At 46.0% G+C, this 19,216-nt stretch overlaps 1 protein-coding gene across 2 annotated transcripts in view; it reads right to left on the reverse strand.

The window, feature by feature from the left end:
• Positions 1-19,216, reverse strand: part of CDCA7L (cell division cycle associated 7 like) — a 42,048-nt gene that overhangs the window by 2,981 nt on the left and 19,851 nt on the right. Inside the window, exons 2-7 of one of the 2 annotated variants that reach the window (XM_027574452.2) lie at positions 10,847-10,987; positions 6,082-6,219; positions 2,842-3,213; positions 1,406-1,477; positions 1,120-1,287; positions 139-264 (exon numbers count right to left, since the gene is read on the reverse strand). In XM_027574452.2, the coding sequence (XP_027430253.1) occupies positions 139-264; positions 1,120-1,287; positions 1,406-1,477; positions 2,842-3,213; positions 6,082-6,219; positions 10,847-10,987 (1,017 nt within the window). Of the gene's footprint in view, positions 1-138; positions 265-1,119; positions 1,291-1,405; positions 1,478-2,841; positions 3,214-6,081; positions 6,220-10,846; positions 10,988-19,216 lie in introns of both variants that reach the window. The other variant, XM_027574451.2, reaches the window with a different exon arrangement.

Genomic DNA, 19,216 nt, shown 5'->3' on the forward strand with positions numbered 1-19,216 from the left:
CAGGTGACCCCGTCAGACGGGAGAAGACCTAAGGGGACAAGCCCAGCTACAGTTTAGAAACAGCGCAAGATTTCTACTACCAGTGCCTTGGGCTCCCCATGAGAATCACAATCATGCAAATTATTATACATAATTTACCAGAACTTTATCATAGATTTTATCTCGAACAGTTATGGCAACATTTTCTAAGTCCTCTTCAGTGATATCCTCCACTGGCCGAAAAGAAGATATTCGGTGACGCCGTCTATACCCCTGGCATTTCCCCTGCAAAATGAGCCAAAGCGAAACCTGGTATAAGCTGTTTTGAATGGTTAAAACACACACATAAAAATTTCACACTCTCAGGGACGCCTGGGTGGCTCAGGCAGTTAAGCGTCTGCCTTCGGCTCAGGTCACGATCCTGGGATCGAGCCCCGCATCGGGCTCCCTGCGCCATGGGGAGTCTGCTTCTCCCTCTCCCTGCTCATGCTCTCTCAAATACAATCTTAAAAAAAAAATCATTTCTCTCAGAGCTCTAACACCAGTAATGTTAACTATGTCCCTCTCTTCAATCTCCCTGGAACCCATCATTTATGGAGCTCCTGCCAGACACGGCGTCGGCGGCCTCCGTGGCAAGGTGATACAACAGTAAATGAGCAGCCCAGGTTCTCCCCGACCAGTACGTAGTAAGCAGCTGTAAACTCTGTGAGGACAGGGAAGTGAACCACAATGAACAGCCACACCTGCAAATGGAAAGGACCCAGTTTCTCACTCCAGACTTGGAAAGCACTTAAAATGCCCCATTCCTAAAACTGAAAGGCATGGAGAAATCACTGCCCTTTCCCACAAGCAAAACCACAAGGCAGCCTGGCGACACTGACGGGCCTTTACCACCTCCCCTGCAGATTAGGCTGAGGCTCCTAACCCTGAGCAGCTCTTCTGCTCGGCTGAGGTAAAGGGCTCACTCCAGCCTTCAGCTTAGGTGGGGGGGCTTCTTCTCTGAGTGTGGTCCCGGGAACACCAGCACCACCCGGGGAACTTGGCAGAAATGCCAATGCTCAGCTGCTGCACACCTACTGGGTCAGAGCCTCAGCACTGGCTCAGACCAAGAATCATCTGGTTATTGTGGTCAGAAAATACCCCACTAATTGTCTTCCTTCTCCTGAAACCGTAAAACTCTTCGGCAAATTTGGCAGCTGAGACGGTGAAGTTCTCCAGGGCAAACTTCTCGGGAGGCCGTGCGCTCCGGGTCGGGTTCGTGCGCCGGGTGATCTGTCCCTCTGAGAAAGCCCGCCTTGCTGTTCTCTTCTTCTGAAAACAAGAGCACAGACGCATGCGACCAGGTGCTTCCTTGGACAAAGGCCCTGTGGCAACAGACTCTATCCATCGGTACTGGAATCAGTAATTATAAAGGAGTCCTACTTACAGAAGCGGAGTTCGGGGTTCGTACTGGGAAGAAATCGGGCATAGAGTTCAGTTCTGCCAGTAACTGAGCGAGCTGGGGTTCAGAACAGAAGAAAGGACCTCACATCAGTACTGCCACGCCTCGTTCATCTAACACCTTATCCCCAAGTCCTCAGTTTTGCCAACATGAGAAACTGACTCAAGTAGCTCAGGTACGATTCTCAAGAACTGCTATATTTTTAGCCTCAAAGGTAAAGATTTTTATCTCCAGAGGTGAGATGCTGGGATCGTCATTCATAGGAATAAAGTCTATGCCCATTCTCTATATATAAAGACCATCATATCATATACGATGGACGGGTCCCTGGAATGACGGGGCCACTGATGAGAAGTGTGACCCTGGAACAGATCATCATGCACACCTAAGTCAGGTTTCATCAGGTTCAAAACGAAAGGCTCAACTAGATTGTTCGGACAGTTATTTAGAGCTCCAAAAAAACTCTAAGTTGATTTCTCATTAATAATTTATGAAAATATTCCCAAATAAACACCTAAGAATACCAAATGACAGGCATTAATATTCCAGTCAGTTCGGATTTTTAATTTTAGATTTATACAAATGTGTAGGTGTCACTAAAAAATCGAACATAGTTATTTTAATGAGATGCAGATAGAGTGCTAAAAATTTCCCTTAGCTAATGAGCATAAATATGTCTTAGGATAAGTTTCACTCAAAAGTAGGCTTTTTATTTTCTTACTAGACATCTAAGACTGCATATACAGTACATTATGCTTTTTAAAAAGAAAATATTAAAAATACACCAAAATGCTAAAAGTGGTTGAATGGTAGAATTCTTTTAATTCTGTATATACAAAATTATGAAGCAAACAAGCTACTGACCGAATATAGAAAAACCAAATACACATAAAAACTTCCCCGTGTGCCATCATTCATTCCAGCGAAGATGTGTTCACGCGATTCAAAACTGTTCAGTTGAATACCTAGGCCTCCTGCATTCCCTCACCTGAGGTCTTCAAGCCCCAGTGGGTCATCAAAGAAGGGTTTCTCGTTGCAAGCTGCCTGACTATCCTGCACACTGCAAACCTTACGTGGGCTCCTCGACACTGTCCACACTCCGCTCCTTTCTGCTGGGAACCAGCTAGCTGTTCAGCCCTCCCCTCTCCAATACCACTTCCTATTTAGAACTCTGTAATGGACAGTAAGCAGCAGGAGGTCATCGTACCAGGAAGTAGAGCTAAAACGGTCCAGGGGAGTCGCTTTCTGTTCCCAAACCAGAGCTGATCAGGTAATAACTGGCTGGGGTTCGGGAACAGAGGAAGGACGCCCAACACCCAGATCACGTATCCTGACAGAAGCCAGAGCAGCAGTTCTAAGGGCAGTCCCTGGAGCCTCGGCGCCCGGTGCCAGCTCCCGGCCCGCCTGCCGCAGGGCCTTACCATGGCTTTGTTCTCCTTGATGTTCATGGTCCTCTTCAGCAGTGCATCCGAGCCCTCCTGGCCCTCATCCCTGGAGTCGTCCTCAGACTCCGAGACCGAATCTTCCCTTTCCTTCCCCTGTCTGCAGCTTCTCTTTCTTCCAAGAATTGCTTTTTTACTGTCCTGTAAGCGTGTGCTAGAAAACAGTGGCTCCGAAGAACTGTCATCTGATTTTTTTGCCAGTTTCTTGGTGGGGAACTGAAAGGCTACTCGAAGACCAATACTGCTCCTCCTAGGCCTGCTTCTTCTAGGTGTGGCCTTTCCTCCTTCATCCTCCTCTTCCTCACTCACTGAAGACGCCTCACCAGCATCACTCAAATCTGACTCCACAAGCTAAACAAAAGGAGAGAAAAGAGACCACGTTTCCCAACAGACCTCCCCAAACACATTATCTAAAAGCACTCTGACATTATTGCAGAGAGAAAAATGAGAAGAAAGCTTCCCCTTCCTACTGCGAGCTCCCGCTGAACTCTTCAGTTAAGTGCTCTGTTGAGGCATCTGGTGGAAGAGCAGGCATTCTACTGCTGCCCTCTGGCCCGGCCCCGGCAGACTTCTGCCTTCACTGCATGGGCTGCAAGCGGGACACTGACAAAGGAGGGCTCCCCCACTGTGGAACAGCCAAGTATTATGAGGACTGGCCAAAGAAAAGGGTGGGCATGGCGTTAAGGGTCGTCTTCAGGTAACAACAGAGTGCTAAGGGGAAGAAGAATACTATTCTGTGCTGAAGAGAGGGAACAGCACTCGGGTAGAAGGGACAGGAGAGCTGCAAGCAGATGACCAGCCAGCGGGGTCAGCAGGGGAGCCTTATCCCCAGCACAGGATGGGTCTTCACTCCCAGGAACGTCCCCTCCCTTTTCTGCAACCTGTAGAGCCACAGGGTGAAATCAAGGCAGAGAGCCCTTGGGGTGTTGCGAAGCATCCATTCTGTCAGCTCAAGAAACTCTTGCCCCCAATTTTCTGATTCCGCTTGGCATATAGGTTTCTGGCATTAAAGTGGAACTCAGTCTTACACATGAGAACACAGAACAGAAGGCAATGGCAGGGTGACATTACCCAGGCGGCAGGGGGTGACATCTCAGATGCCAGGGGACTCTTAGCAATGGCAGAGCTAGGCTTGACTATGGAGATCAAGGCCACCTCCTTCCTTTACCACACGCTGAGACCCTCTGTCAGGGACTGTGGACAACGGGACTGCTGTGAGAAGAGCAGGTAGCCAGCATCCCAATGGGCCCAGGACTGAGGTAAATGACCCTGCTTCCTCCTCGGTGACCATCCCCCCCAAATTCTAGCTGGACTCAAAGAAGGCAGAGGACGGCACCTGGCTGGCTCAGCCGGTAGAGCACGTGACTCTTAGGGTGTGCTCAAGCCCCACACTGGGCATGGAGCCTACTTAAAAAAATTTTTAAATGTATTGGGGCGCTTGGGTGCCTCAGTCGGTTAAGTGACTCTTGATCTCAGCTCAGGTCTTGATCTCTGTGTTGTAAGTTCAAGCCCTGTGTCAGGCTCCACACTGGGCTGGAGCCTACTTAATAATAAAATAAAATAAAAAAGGAAAAGGGAGGGGAAAAAATCTGGAATCCAAATTGGTGGGAATGGAGGATCCAATTTTAGGAAGACAGTGTTGGGGAACTTCAGAGGAACTATCTCTCAGATTGGCTTTATTTATCTTCATCATCCTCTAAACCATATCTCTTTGCTAAGGACTCTGCGAAGGACTAAAGTAGACAAGAGCAAACTGTAACCACCAGTGGAGGCCAGAGGCAAAGCACACAGGGCCTCTTCACGTATGGCTAGAAGACCACGAGGCACCAAGAGGCAGTAACATCCTACTATCGGAAAACAGGGTCTCACCAGTCCCCACTAGGTGGGCAGGAGGTTGGGGAGGGAGGCCAGAATGCTTGTTGGCTCACTGAATTGTAAAATAAAATTTGCAGCTGGACCTGCCCTAAGCTATGAGTTACATCAGTCAACACGTCAGAATTCATACCCCAAATGTATAGACTAGGAACGGGGAAGGGGGGGGGGGGGAACCAACAAAGTTTTGGAGTAGTCTTCCCAGTGCTAGAAACACAGATTCCCTGAATAACCTGTCATCACTTAGCTAAAAATTAGAAGTTACTGAGAGGAGATGATAGCCATTAGGGTTTGGGAAGAATTTTAGTGTCTTGCTGGCAGAGAACTGGAGGCTTGCCGGCCAGAACAAATCAACTGCTTCACAAGCAGCTTCTGTAAAGAAAGCCAAAGGAGGGCTGGTGACTGCAGGCTGGCAGGGGCTCTGTGCTGCTACTCGCTGGGAAGGGCAGGGTGGGGGATCAACATCAAACGAGGCAGCCTACCATTAGGGCTTTCAGGCCTTAAGATGCCCCCAGGAAAAGGTGAGGAACAAAGCAAACCTACTAGTTACAGCTTATTTAAATTTCTACACAAGTTCCACGCCAGCCGTGGTTCCTTAGGAGCTTCTGAATGTGAAAAGGTTTAACCTCTATCCTTTATCTTGATACCAAAGAAGGAGAAACGGTGGACCGATTTGGGGGGGATAAACGTATGCTATTTTTCAGTTAGCAGAAAACACCTTCATGCCTGGAAAAAACCCGAAGGCTGTTCTTTAGAGGTACCCTGAGATTCAAATACTAATTGGCAGTTCACTGGCCTCAATATAGGGGAGCGAAGGAAGAAATCATCAAGTCTCCTAAAGGTCAAGTGCTAAGAGCAGACTTCCCTCAGGAGTCAGACAAGTCCAGGTCATCTTTATCATTGAAACAGCATTTCAGCATCCAAATCAAGAATACACAGGGAAAACTCTTGAGGTTTGTACCACAGCTAAATTTTGGCCAAATTAACTCCAAACTTAAGAACATGACTTTACACACAACAAGAAATGACTTTAAGGAACTTGCTATTCCTAGGCAGACGGTCCTCTTTCCAGATAAAAGATGTTCCAGAAAGTCTGAAATAAATTCTTTCAGAAGGACAGTAAGGGACACCTGAAACATGTCCTCCCAAACCCCTAAGGTACCAAGGAAAGACAACTGGAGCGATTAGCTTTAGAACAGCCATTTCTATATTGTGTTAACTGGCTTAGAAGATAAACACGTAAGAAAAAGTCATTCATTTGTGAAGTGACTTCTTATGAGAAAATACAATTCAGAAACAGGACTGAAAATATGACAACCCACACTCTACCGTCTTGATAATTATTACCATGACTTCTGAGTTACTATTTCCATTCAGGTCATTCTGTGTAAATCCTTCAAATTCTTCGGTCTCTGAGTCAGTGTCCTCTATAAAAATTCTTCTTAGCTCTTCCGTGAAGTATTTGGAATGGAAACGTACATCTTGCTAAATTAAAAACACAAAATATCATAAAGAAAGAACAACAGAGGTGACCGGGGGCTAAGGGGACTAAGAGTTGTTTAATGGGGAGTTTCTACACTTAAAAGATAGTAAAATGATAAGTTTTCTGCTACGTATATTTTACCACAATAACCAAACACACACACATAAATGCATCTTTCTATATATCACAGAAACAGAACTGAACAATTTGAAAGCATCAAACAACTGCACCATTTCTAGAAGTCAGCAGAGCCACAGGCTCAGCTGCTTTTGTGATTGGTGCACACCGATGGAATTCAGTTCCTCCTGCCAGGGCTGGCCATCAGGAAGGTCTGCTCTCACACACAAGCGAACACACACGGGAAGGAGCCAGGAGGAGAAACCCTGGCTCCCTGCCACAGGCTGGCCCTCCTTCCTAGCAGCTACCCAAAGCCGTCTCCTCCAAGTCCGTGAGCATACCTCCCGCCTCCCTCCCAGACACAGCAAGTTTCTGTGCAGGAAAGGGCCAGAGTCCTTCCCACCCCTTCCTGCCCACTGCTGAGGAGGGTGCCTCCCATGGCAGGGGTGGACAGGAGCACCAACCCCCCCCTCCCCCAGCCTCCAGGAGAGCCTCTCCTGCAGGAGGTGGGAGGCCAGCAACCACCGACAGGTGGCAAGTGAGCAGAAGGAAAGATGCTCTAGGACACCTAAAAAGGAAAGACATTTTCAAATGACGTTTTCTGTCTTTTGAACCAATAAAAGGCAAGAAACCAGGCTCTCTAAATGGTTCTCTTGAAAGAAAGGAGGGAACAGACAGACCTGCAGTACAGAAAGGAGACCCGCAGACTGGCCTCCTCCAAGCTGGCAGCCAGGGCTGGAGTCTGTGTCCCCAGTTGCCTCTGATGTCTCTTCCCCCCGCACCCGATAGAGCAATGACCCTCATCACAGCACATGTGGTTAGAGAATCTTTATCTCCCCCACTGCCTCTCCCTGACTTTAATTATATACTTCTTCAAGCTCAGATCATTTCTGGAGAAAAATAGATGTAATAGATGAGTAGGAAAATTTACAGGGGGATAGAGAAAGAAATGTCTATATCCAGCATTTTTTTTAAGCTTAAATGTCTCCTATGAATTATTATGGGTAATTGGAGTGAGTGTGCTTGGAGCTAAATTACTTTGTTCCTTTGTTGATAGCTGTGGTGCAGCTGCTTGGGGGGAAAAAAAAAACCACAAAAGGGAAATTTCTTTAAAGTGAAATTCAAATGGCATCTAAGGAAGACCAAAGTCAACACTGCTGCATACTATGTGCAAGTTCATGCAGCTTCTCTTGGCCGGTTAACACGGCTCATGAATGTGTGGGCTAAGGGTGAAGAAGCAATAGGCCCGGGCTGATTTTTAAGGAAAACTGGTGCATAGCTGGTTGCCACGAAAACCCACCACAAACCTGCCACCTCCAAGGGCAGGAAACATCTGGCTCATGGAGCCCTGAGCTGGCCCCTGCAGGTGGCTCTAGGGCACATGTGGGTCTATGTGTACATTTCATCATACACCTGTTGTCCCTGCCTAGGACCCAGAGAGAACAAGTCACATCTTAAAGCAGCAAGTTCCAACCTTCCAGTCCTTTGGCTCGCTTTACCCGTTGAGCTGGCCTCACAAGGAAGTGGTCAGCCTGGGAGAAATCAGGATCTTTGGTGACCAGATTGAACCCAAAAACAACTTAGCCACAGTCCTAAACCCCTGCTTTTCTTCTCCTCATTCCACAAGATATAAAAACTCTTTTGGGGGCACTTGGGTGGCAGAGTCAGTTAAATGTCCGACTCTCGATCTCAGGTCTTAATCTCAGGATCGTGAGTTCAAGCCCACTTGGGGCTCCACACTGTGCATGGAGCTGACTTAAAAAACAAAAACAAAAAATTGTTCTTAATGTGAGTCTGTATAAAACAAAATATCCACTCCATGGTCTCACTGCAGTCTTGGTTACAATTCTCACGTAGCAGTTTGCTCTCCAGAATTTGTGACCCTTTAAAGTCAGTAGCAGGCAGTATGCTCTGGCCCTGGGTTCCCTGTATCTACCTCCCATGATTGAGAACGTAAGCAAATAATAGATGAGAAGTGGAGCTAACAGAGTGGTTACACTTTTTATTTTGAAGCTCACGGGACATGAAGAAACCAACTAGAAAATGATGGTGAGCTGAACCAGTTAGACCAGCATTCCCATCTCAATTCCACCCTGCGGGGACTCATTCACTAATGGGTGCTGAACGCATGGAACATGAAAGGCAAACACGAGTAAGCAGTCCAACCCAGGAAAGCTGGAAAGCATCATTCACGTACGAGACGCCTCCTCCCACTGAGGAGGTAAGGGTTTAAGTGGGGCAGTGCGACAGAGGTGAGGATCAGTGTCATAAGGGAGACGGAGGGAGGGAGGGAGGAAGGAAGGAAATCCGGTAAAAATTCAGGCAGCACCAGCATCTGAACTGGATCTGAACCGGGGCAGACTAGAAAAATGAGGAGAGGACACACAAGCAGAACGCACAGCATGGACCAGTGCCTACAGCAAGCGGAACGGTGTACAAGGAGGGTGTCCGTGCGGCTTCCGGTCCCCTGCAGCACAGGGGAGCAGTGAGAGGGACGAGGCTGCCAAGTCATGCTCCCAGATTTCAAACATTCCGGCCTGGACACTTCTCAGACGTGGGGGCTTGGACGAGTCGCCTTGCTGCCCTGAGCGTCAGTTCCATCCCCTGTGAAACTGTCCCTGGGAGGTGCGTGAGTTCCGGGGGAGCTGTATAAAAAGCACACGGTCACGGGCCATCTCGGGCACACTGGCGTCCCCACCTCGGCAGGGGGAGCAGGGCAGGCCTGACTGCGCGGAATGAGCAGTGCTCAGAGCAGCAAAAGCAGCTGCTTTGGCTTTTTTTTAGATTTTGGTATCTGAGTACAGTCAACACACAGTGCTACGTTAGTTTCAGGGGCACAACACAGCGTTTCACCTTCTCTAGGCCTCATGCTGCGCTCACTAGTGTAGCTGCCGTCCGCTGCCATCCAACTCGGCTACAGGATCGTCGCCTATATCCCCTGTGCTGTGCCTTGTTTGCTCAGTCACTGGAAGCCTGCCCCCCACTCTCCTCCCCCATCTTGCCCATCTCCCTCCCCCCTCCCTGCTGGCAACCATCAGCTTGTTCTCTGTATAAGTCTGAATCTGCTTTTTGCTCATTTATTGTATTTTTTAGATTCCACGTGAGTGAAATCCTGTGGTATTTGTCGTTCTCAGTCTGACTTATTTCACTGAGCATACTATCCTCTAGGTCCACCCGCGTTGCCGCAAGTGGCAAAAACCTCATCCTTTTTATGGCTGCATAATATTCCAATGTACACATCCTCAGCGATTCCTTATCCATTCTTCTACTGATGGACACTTAGGTTGCTCCCCTCTCTAATCATCAGGAAATGCAAATCAAAACCACAATGAGGTATCACCTTACACCTGTCAGAATGGCTAAAATCAAGTGTTGGTGAAGATGTGGAGAAGAAAGTGGGAGAAAAAGGTGCTCACGCGCTACTGGTGGGAATACAGTTGGTGCAGCCACTGTGGAAAACAGCAGGGAGGTTCCTCAAAAAAATAAAAATAGAACTACCCTATGATGCAGTAATTTCACTACTGGGTATTACCCCCCCCAAAAAAAAACCCCGTAATTTGACCCCCGTATGTTTACTGCAGCATTACATTTACAACAGCCAAGATATGGAAGCTGCTTTGTTTCCAGAGAGAGGAAGAGACCAGGGGGAGTGGAAGCAGGTGGCTGGCGGGTCAAATGAGACAGCATGTAGAGTGTGGACCACAGAGACCAGGGAGGCCCCTGAACCCGGGGGGCAAGACCCGCCCGCACAGAGGCCAGAACACGCGCAGGCAGCCACGCGATCAAGCAGGTACTTCCCTATATAATTTATTGCCTCTCCTGCGCCTGCCCACTCGAAGCAAGGTAGGGTTTAATTTACAGTCTTTTAAGAGAGGCTACAGTCCAGGGAAAATGAAGAATTTTAAGAGCCACGATGAACGCAGAAGAAAATGCCACCGAAGGCTAGCAATTTTGACTGGCCATGCTCCCCGCTAAGGCACAACAAAAACCTCCAGGAAACCAGCTCTCAGAGAAATATAACTTGTGTTTGCCAGAGATCCAAGTAATTCAAGAAAGAATAACGCCCTCCCTGGCAATTCCAAGAGTGAGATGCCCAGAGAATCATGCTCCAGGAGCACGGGGGCACGACTGGCTCATGGCAACCACACGGTCCTGCACAGCACTGTGGGGTGGCCCACTGCTGTGGGGGCCCAGCCCTTCCCTGCCGGCTGAGCAGGAACACTATGAATGCAGCCTCGGCAGTCTGCAACCCTGAGGTTGCAAAGAAAATGGATCTGATCATGGGAGGCCCCATTAAAAAAAAAAAAAATTATCGTACACAGAAAGGGCTTAAACAAAGTGATCTAGGTACTCTCACTGGTTCTTGAAACATGAAGGCAAAACGCTTATAAAATAAATGCTCGACAGTTAAGCACTATCACCAATCTCAGACCAAATTCAAATAAAAGAATATCCGAACCAAGACCCAGGCTTCCAGAAGACCATGCCTTCCATGAAAGGAAGCATCCGTACCTGTTTCCCTGACTCCAGTGAGTCGAAACTATCACAGCTCTCCTCTGATGAGAGGGTTTCCATGGGAACATCATCTCGGAAACCGACAAACTCTTCATCATCACTGGGGGCGTTAAAGATGTCAGCCACTTCTTTAGGGATCTGTTTTGGATTCAGAAAAGAAGAAGGATCAAACCAGGGGCTGTTATCATCACTTAGGGATATTTTCTAGAGAGCAGCAGGAATTAGCATCTCCTAGCTCTATCGATCTGCTGTGGTCGCCCGGAGAGCCCAGCAACCCCCAGAGCAAAATGTGCTTCAGCTTGAAGGTGGGGGAGGGCAGGACAAGACTGTTCTCAAACTCTAGAGATCTATCCTATCTTACAAACAATGTCAAGGCCATACCTAGACAGAAGCCACGTGTGATCTCTTCACAAAAAATAAACAGTCTTCGGTTTCTGAGAAACCAATGATCTATTTTTCTCCTACAAGTGGATTTGTCTTTAAATTGTCAACTATGTCAAAATACAGTATTACTAAGCTCCTCTTTTCTTCCTTTCCACCTACAGCTCTTTAATTTTTCTGTTGTCATCTGCTGATTCAGACATGGAAATTCATAAAATGAAATAAGTAGCTTTTTTGTTCCTTATCTATATTCTCAATCGAGTAGTTTCAGAATTCCAAGAGAATTTAAACACATACATTATAGGCAGGTATTCTGAGAATGTTGTCAGCACACTTCATCTAACAAGTATGTATCTGTTCAGTTCACTTTCATATGTTGACTATTTGTTCCTAACTCTTTCTTTTGAAAAAGTTCAAACCCAGAGTAAGGTGAAGGAATGGTACAAACATCTAGATATTCTTCAAGGGGAGCCCCCATGTGTCACCACGTTTGCTGTCTCTTTCAACAAACATCAAGTGGAACCATAGGCATTTGTTAGTATTTCAGTTTCTGACCTAGACAGTCACTTGGTATGAGTCAACTTAATCCATGTGTATTTATTTTTTTTAAAGATTTTATTTATTTGAGAGAGGGAGAGAGCACAAGCAGGGGGAGGGGCAAAGGGGAAAGGGAAAAGCAGACTCCCCCTTGAGCAGGGAGCCCCGTCCGGGGCTCGATCCAAGGACCCTGAGATCATGAACCTGAGCCGAAGGCAGACACTTAACCAACTGAGCCACCCAGACGCCCCAACCTGTGTATATTTAAAGGAAACGGCAGACATCATACTAATTCACCCTAAAATACCTTAGCACATACCTCCTGAAAATAAAAACACTCTCCTAGAGCCATAAAACTACAATCATACCTAAAATAATTCAATAGTATCATTTACTACAAGTTCATATTTAAATGTCTGCAACTGTCCCCAAAATGTCTTTAATAACTTTTGGGGGACAAAGGGGATCCATTCAAGCAAAGACCATGCATTGTTTTTTTAATGACACTATTTTTTGTTGCTTTTCATAACACTGACATCATTTAAATAGCCCAAGACAACCGCCTTATCAAATGTCATACGTTCTGAACTTATCTGATTGGTTCCTAATACATTTAAGCGAAATATTTTCGGCAACAATTCTATACAGATGACATGCACTTCTCAATGCAATGCATAAAGAGGCACAAAATATCAGATTATCCCCTATTAGTGTTTTTTAACATAATTATGTAATTTTTCAAACAATCCTACACAGGACAGTATAATGAACACACACACGGACGTCGGAGCACTTCTGTGCCATGGCTAATCTTGTTCTGTCTGTATCCCGACCCAACTGCCCCCCTTCCACATTATTTTGAAGCAAATGAAGATACAGTATCATTTCACCCTGTATCATCAGCACATACACAGTCTACTCGTATCATGATTTGAATAAGGTCCATATGTTGGTCAACAGGTCTCTAAAGTCTTTTTTCACAGGTCCTCTTTTTCCTTTGACAAAACGATGACTACTTCACAGGTAGTACTACATTCTTAGAAAGCAAATGTCTTGCTGTCTCTCGTTTTTAGTGGTAATGCTCTTTGATTACATTAAGGTGGGATGTACCATATTTCTCCTTAGCAAAAATACCTTTTCCCCTTTGTACTTAGTAAGAAGTATGCACGGTGATATGTGATATTCTATGACTATCCTTCCCCCCGACTGATAACACTTCACTCTGGTTTTGGCATCCACTGAGAGCTCTTACCTGAATCAATGATTACACGTTAGAGGTTGCAAAATGGTCATTTTCAAATTCTATCCATTCTACATATATTTGCTGGCATTCTTCTATAACACAATATTCTCTCTCTCTTGCTGTCTCTCCCTTTCTCTGCATCTCTCGCTCCCATGTAGATTCACGGAATTTTTTTTATTCCACGTGCTATGATCCATTGTCACCTTTCTTTCTGATGCTCAAATTGTCCTAAATTTGGCCACTGGGAGCTCCTTCAAGCCAGTTTCTGTGTCCTTTTGACACAACCCTAATGGTCTTTGAGCACCTCTGCTTTCTGGCACAAGGATACCAAGCTAGCCTTATACTTGACCTGCCCCAGCCCTGGGATCAGCCACTTCCCCAAGGTGCACAGGCATTCCGAAATCAGATGTGAGGACTCGGTATGCTCCTTGCTAGTTAAGTATCATTACTTCTCGGCTCTTTGGACAGAGTAAGGATCTTTTAAATGTCTTAAATCACACATTCACGGTGACACCTTGAATTCAAATCCAAAACGGCAGGTTTCTTCCTCACCTCCCTCAATCCCACATTATTTCCCTTCCCCCACAATGAGAGCTCCAACTCTCAGTATTTCTCATACACTTACCCATTTGCTTCATCTACAATACGTACAAAACAGTTTCAAACTTATACCACCACCACCACTACCAACAATAACCGTCAACAACAATCAAGTATAAGATTTCTTTGTAGTTCTTTCTATCCTTGGGATATAGTCCCGCTATTTCCTAGATCTTTGCCCTGAGATAACCTGACAATCACTGTTCGTGGGGATGCAAAGGTACTTAATACTTCACATTTCATCATGTGAATAATAAAGAGAAGCCCTCAAGGGTTGAAATTTTAATATAATAATTTTTACTGCTATACTTTTTTTTTTTTTTTTTTTAAGAGAGGAAGGGGAGGGGTAGAGGGAGAGAGAGAATCTTAAGCAGGCTTGATCTCACGACCCTGAGATCATGACCTGAGCCGAAATGAAGAGATGAATGGTGAACTGACTAAGCCACCCAGGCGCCTCGACTACAACAAGACATTTTTATGTGAAACAAGCATTTAGAATTATTACCCCTCACAATAACTCTGTCCTTGTACAACCCTCGGGGTTCCCTAGACCACATCGTGGGGCACTAGCACACACAGTAACATTTAAGTTACTTTAATTCTTTGAATTTTTTTCTGTGCATTGAATTAATTTTACAGTTAGGTTCATTTAAGAGATCACTAATCTCTAATATTTTTATCATGATTTTAATGCTTGTTTAAAAAATGATTAGAAAGTCAATGGTTCAATCAAAGGAAGTCTAACATTTGGTTTATAGAGAACACAAATCCAGAAATTGAATATGCCAAGTTTAATGGTGTCAGCGGGTTAACACACTTTCCCACCATCTAACGAAATCACCGCTTGGGACGATGGGGCAGACACAGAAGTAGAGTTCCAGTAACAGTAACAACAACAACAACAACAAAAAACCCGCCCCATTTATGCTGAGAAGCTCCTAACAAACCCTGAAACGGTTCTTGGGAGAAAAATTAAACTTTTCATAAGGAGGTAAATTTAAACAGTATTTGGCACCTCTTATCTTTTCAAAGATACTTTTTTGTTTCGTCATGAAACCAACACGCCAAGATAACACTGGTAACAGGAGAAACATAAATGATACTTATCACAGTGTAAGTGTGTTACACTTTACGTAACAGCCCCGAGGTCCGTCCCTACTGGGGCAGTGAGACACACCGGCCGGGACTGGCTTCCGTCGTCGCCTTTTTGACTTACCCCATTCTACGAACCAGAAAGCTCCACTGGCCCAGAAGCTTGTTTACCCTAAAAAGGTTAAAGGAGGAGCAGCATGCCCTGTCATGACTTAATGGAAGCACCTGGAAGGCTGGTAATGTGAAGGAACTGCTTCCCGGCGAAGCCTGTGTCGTCCCCCCACACCCCCCAATCCTCCCTACTCATCTAGGACTTCTGCGTCTGCTCCAGAGTCTGCTCCACAGGTGCCACGAGGGGGGCTGGAATTACCAATTAGGAACAAAAGGAAAGGACACACTCTGAAAAAAGCAAAAACCAGTACGCATTCTTGGGGCACGCAGGGCTGGGTTTCTGCCTGCCTAACTTCACAAGGTGTTAAGAGAAGAGTTTCGGTCACAAGCTCCAAGATTTAGCAAAAATCTCCGTAAGATATTCAAGTGTCTTCATTGCAAGACACTGTTTAACAGAGTTGACAAAGAAATCAGGATTTCTATGCAAGGCACCTGTTAAAAGATTCACGGGAACACCCTTCTAATGTGTGAGCAGTTCAGCAATATCATAATACGTTAGGCCCAAGGTGTTGTCATTTCCCTGTGCAGATCACCAGGGATCCACTGGGTCACCGCATCGTGTAGACAGAGAGTGCAACAGACTTTTTTCTCTGAAGCCTATGCTCCATTTGATTGCAACCCCAATCATAACACTCACAAAATACTACTAATAATAATTAAAGTAACTGAAAAGAAAATATTAAAAACTGCCAACCGATACATTTACGTAGTCAAACTTGCACATTAAGATAACTGCAATCCAGCTAACCAAAAAGAAATCAAGAAAATTCCCTTCTGAAAGTGAAAAGATTGTTTAATGATTCATAATTTTTTGAAGTACATACATTTGTTCTATTCCTTTCCTATACACTCGCCACATCCTATATACTCGCCACATCCATGCCCTCGGTCCTTGCTGGGATAACAATGTATCACCAAGAGTCAGGTGGCGGCTGCGAGCCAAACCCCCTACAAGGGTACAGCGACGAGGACGGAGTCCCCAGCACCTCACACAGGGCCTGGCCTAAAGCAGGTTATCAATAATCCACACTGACGGTATCGACACACATCTGCCCTTGTCGTCCGTTTCCTAGGGAAGGGGCACAGGGTGAAAAGGTGCACTCTATGCCATTCCTATAAAAGAGGAATTGAAGATTTTCACCCAGACCATCTACGTACAAAGTAGTCCCATTCACAGCTCCTCCTTCGGAAAGGACTGCAGATCACGTGCAAGCCCTAAACATGACCTCAGAGCTCATCGCAAACAAAGATGCAGGCTCAGCAGTTCTGGGGGCTGAACAGGAGGGTGGTAAGGCAGCAGCTCATTTCTGCCATGCAGAAACGGGGGTCCCGTGTGCTCCACCTTCAACCCCCTTCCCGGCCCGCCCCCCCCCCCAGGGAAGCCAGGAATCCTGGTCTTGCTGAGAAATCTCCCAGGCGTGTAACATCAGCCTCTAAGGTAAGAAGCAAACGTCCACCGGCTGGACCTCACACTCGTTCAGGGAAAGAGCTCAGCAGCGCTCATGGTGCTTCGTAGAACACCAAGGGCATTTTAAATGCAAACTTTCAAATATTACCAACAGTCTATCTACCAGCGTCTGGTACAAATAGCAGTGGACACTGGAGTGCTAAAAAAACAAAGTAAAAAGAAAAACTTCACATTAAAAAGAGCGTGGCCACCCTCTTCCTCTACAAGGCGGCTGAGCGGTGGGGTGGTGGTGGCGGCCTTGTGGACACAGCGAGGCAGATCCCTGTGAAGACCCTGACGGGCGAGACCAGCACCCTCGAGGTCGAGCCCAGGGACACCGCTGAGAACGTCAGAGCCAAGATCCAAGACAAGGAGGGCATCCGCATGATCAGCAGCGTCCGATTTCGGCAGCTGAACAGCTGGAGGATGCCCGCACTCTCTCAGCCCACAGGATCCAGAAAGAGTGCACCCTGCGCTCGGCATCACTGAGCCGTGCTCGGCATCACTGAGCCTCCCCTCAGCCAGCTGGCCCAGAAACCAACTGCCCCAAGATGATCCGCCGCCGAGTGCTCTGCTCGCCTGCACCCCTGCAGGAAGTGCTCCACGCCAACAACTGCGCCCCAAGGTCACACGAGGCCCCGCCACTGGCTCTGACTTTGCCTCAAGGCCCTGGCACCTCAATCAAGTCTCCCTTTCACCGACTGGAGCAGAAAAATCAACTAACTAATTAAAAAACTGCCCTTCCCTTGTTCACAACAGCACAATTTCCAACAGCCACAAAGGGGAAGCCGCCCAAGTGTGATCCATCAGTGGAAGAACAGACAAAATTCAGAGCCACATATGATGAAGTATTATTCAGCCTTAGGAAGGAAATTCTAAAACTATCAAATCCTGATGCTAGTATGTTACAGGTCAATTATACCTCCACAAAATTAACAGTCTGTGGGGTGGTGGGGGCAGAGCCTGAGACTGCACAGTTGTAGCAAGTTCCCTGGTGACACAGAGAATACTCGCTCACTCAGAGCACAAAGGTGTGGGCCCATTTTCTGTTCCTGTCTCGTGGGCTATGGCCTTTTCCACGCCATGCCAGCTATCCACATGCCTATCCTAACCTCCCAAACGGACAGTCAACTCTCATAGTGGACTCTTGAGTTCCCTGCCATCTTTCTCACCAGACTGCCCCCCTCCAGCACCAAGAACAGAGTCTTGTGTACTTAGAGGTATTTAATTAACATCTGATTAACTGATGAGCAGCATCAACTAATTCAAAAAGAAAAGGTAGGAAATTGTCACATGCCATAACATGAATGAATCTTGAGGACGTTATGCTAGGTGAAATAAGCCAGTCACAAAAAGACAAATACTATGATTCTACTCATATGAGATACCTCATGTGAGCACTCGAAGTGACAGACACAGGAAGTAGAAGGGAGGCTGCCGGGGGTGGGGGAGGGGAGTGGTTGTTTAATGGGTAGAGAGTTTCAGTTTTACAAAATGAAAACCTTCTGGAGATTGCTTGCCCAATATTTTCTGGTTGACAACAATTTAAATGTGTTTAATGCTACTTAAAAATTATTAAAAGGATAAATTTTATGTGTACCTTAACCACAATTTTTTAAAATTCCGCAATAAAAGACCAACTTTAGAAGATAATTTGGGGCACCTGGGTGGTTCAGTTGGTTAAGCATCTGCCTTCGGCTCAGGTCGTGATCCCAGGGTCCTGGGATCGAGCCCCGCATAGGGCTCCCCGCTCAGCGGGAAGCCTGCTTCTCCCTCTCCCACTCCCCCTGCTTGTGTTCCCTCTCTCACTGTCTCTTTCTGTCAAATAAATAAATAAAATCTTAAAAAATTTAAAACTGCAGAGAAAATCATCCTTTTTAAAAATTTTTTATTTAAATTCAAGTTAGTTAACACAGTGTATTATTAGCTTCAGGGGTAGAATTCAGTGATTCATCAATTGTATATGATACCCAGTGCTCATTACAATCATCAAGGGCCTTCCTTAATGTCCATCACCCTAACAGTTACCCCATCCCCCCACCCACCTCCCCTCCAGCAGCCCTCAGTTTGTTCTCTAGAGTGAAGTGTCTCTTACGGTTTGCCTCCCTCCCTGTTTTTGTCTTATTTTTCCTTCCCTTCCCCTATGTTCATCGGTTTTGTTTCTTAAATTCCACGTATGAGTGAAATCATACAGTATTTGTCTTTCTCTGATGGCCTTATTTCGCTTAGCATAATACCCTCTAGTTCATCCATGTTGTTGCAAATGATAAGACTTCATTCTTTTTGATACTTGAGTAATATTCCATTGTATGTATATAACACATCTTTATCCATTCATCTGTTGATGGACTTCTGGGCTCTTTCCATATTTTGGCTGTTGTGGACATTGCTGCTATAAACAAATGGGATTTATTCCTGGGATACAGGTGGTTCAATATCCGCAAATCAATGTGATACACTACATTAATAAAAGCACAAGAACCGTATGATCCTCTCAAAAGATGCAGAAAAAGCATCTGACCAAGTACAGCATCCTTTCCTAATTAAAATTCTTCACAGTGTAGGGATAGAGGGTACATATCTCAGTATCATAAAGGTTACATACGAAAAGCTCACAGCAAATATCATTCTCAATGGGGAAAAACTGACAGCTTTTCCCCTAAGATCAGGAACACGGCAGGGATGTCCACTCTCACCACTGCTGTTCAACATAGTACTGAAAGTCCTAGCCTCAGCAGTCAGACAACAAAAAGAAATGAAAATAGGCAAAAACGAAGTCAAACTTTCACTCTTCGCAGATGACATGATACTCTGTGTGGAAAACCCAAAAGATTCCACCAAAAAACTGCTAGAACTCATGTAGGAATTCAGCAAAGTTGCAGGATATAAAGTCAAC

This window comes from Zalophus californianus, chromosome 12, assembly GCF_009762305.2.
Source record: "Zalophus californianus isolate mZalCal1 chromosome 12, mZalCal1.pri.v2, whole genome shotgun sequence".
Lineage (NCBI taxonomy): Eukaryota > Metazoa > Chordata > Mammalia > Carnivora > Otariidae > Zalophus > Zalophus californianus.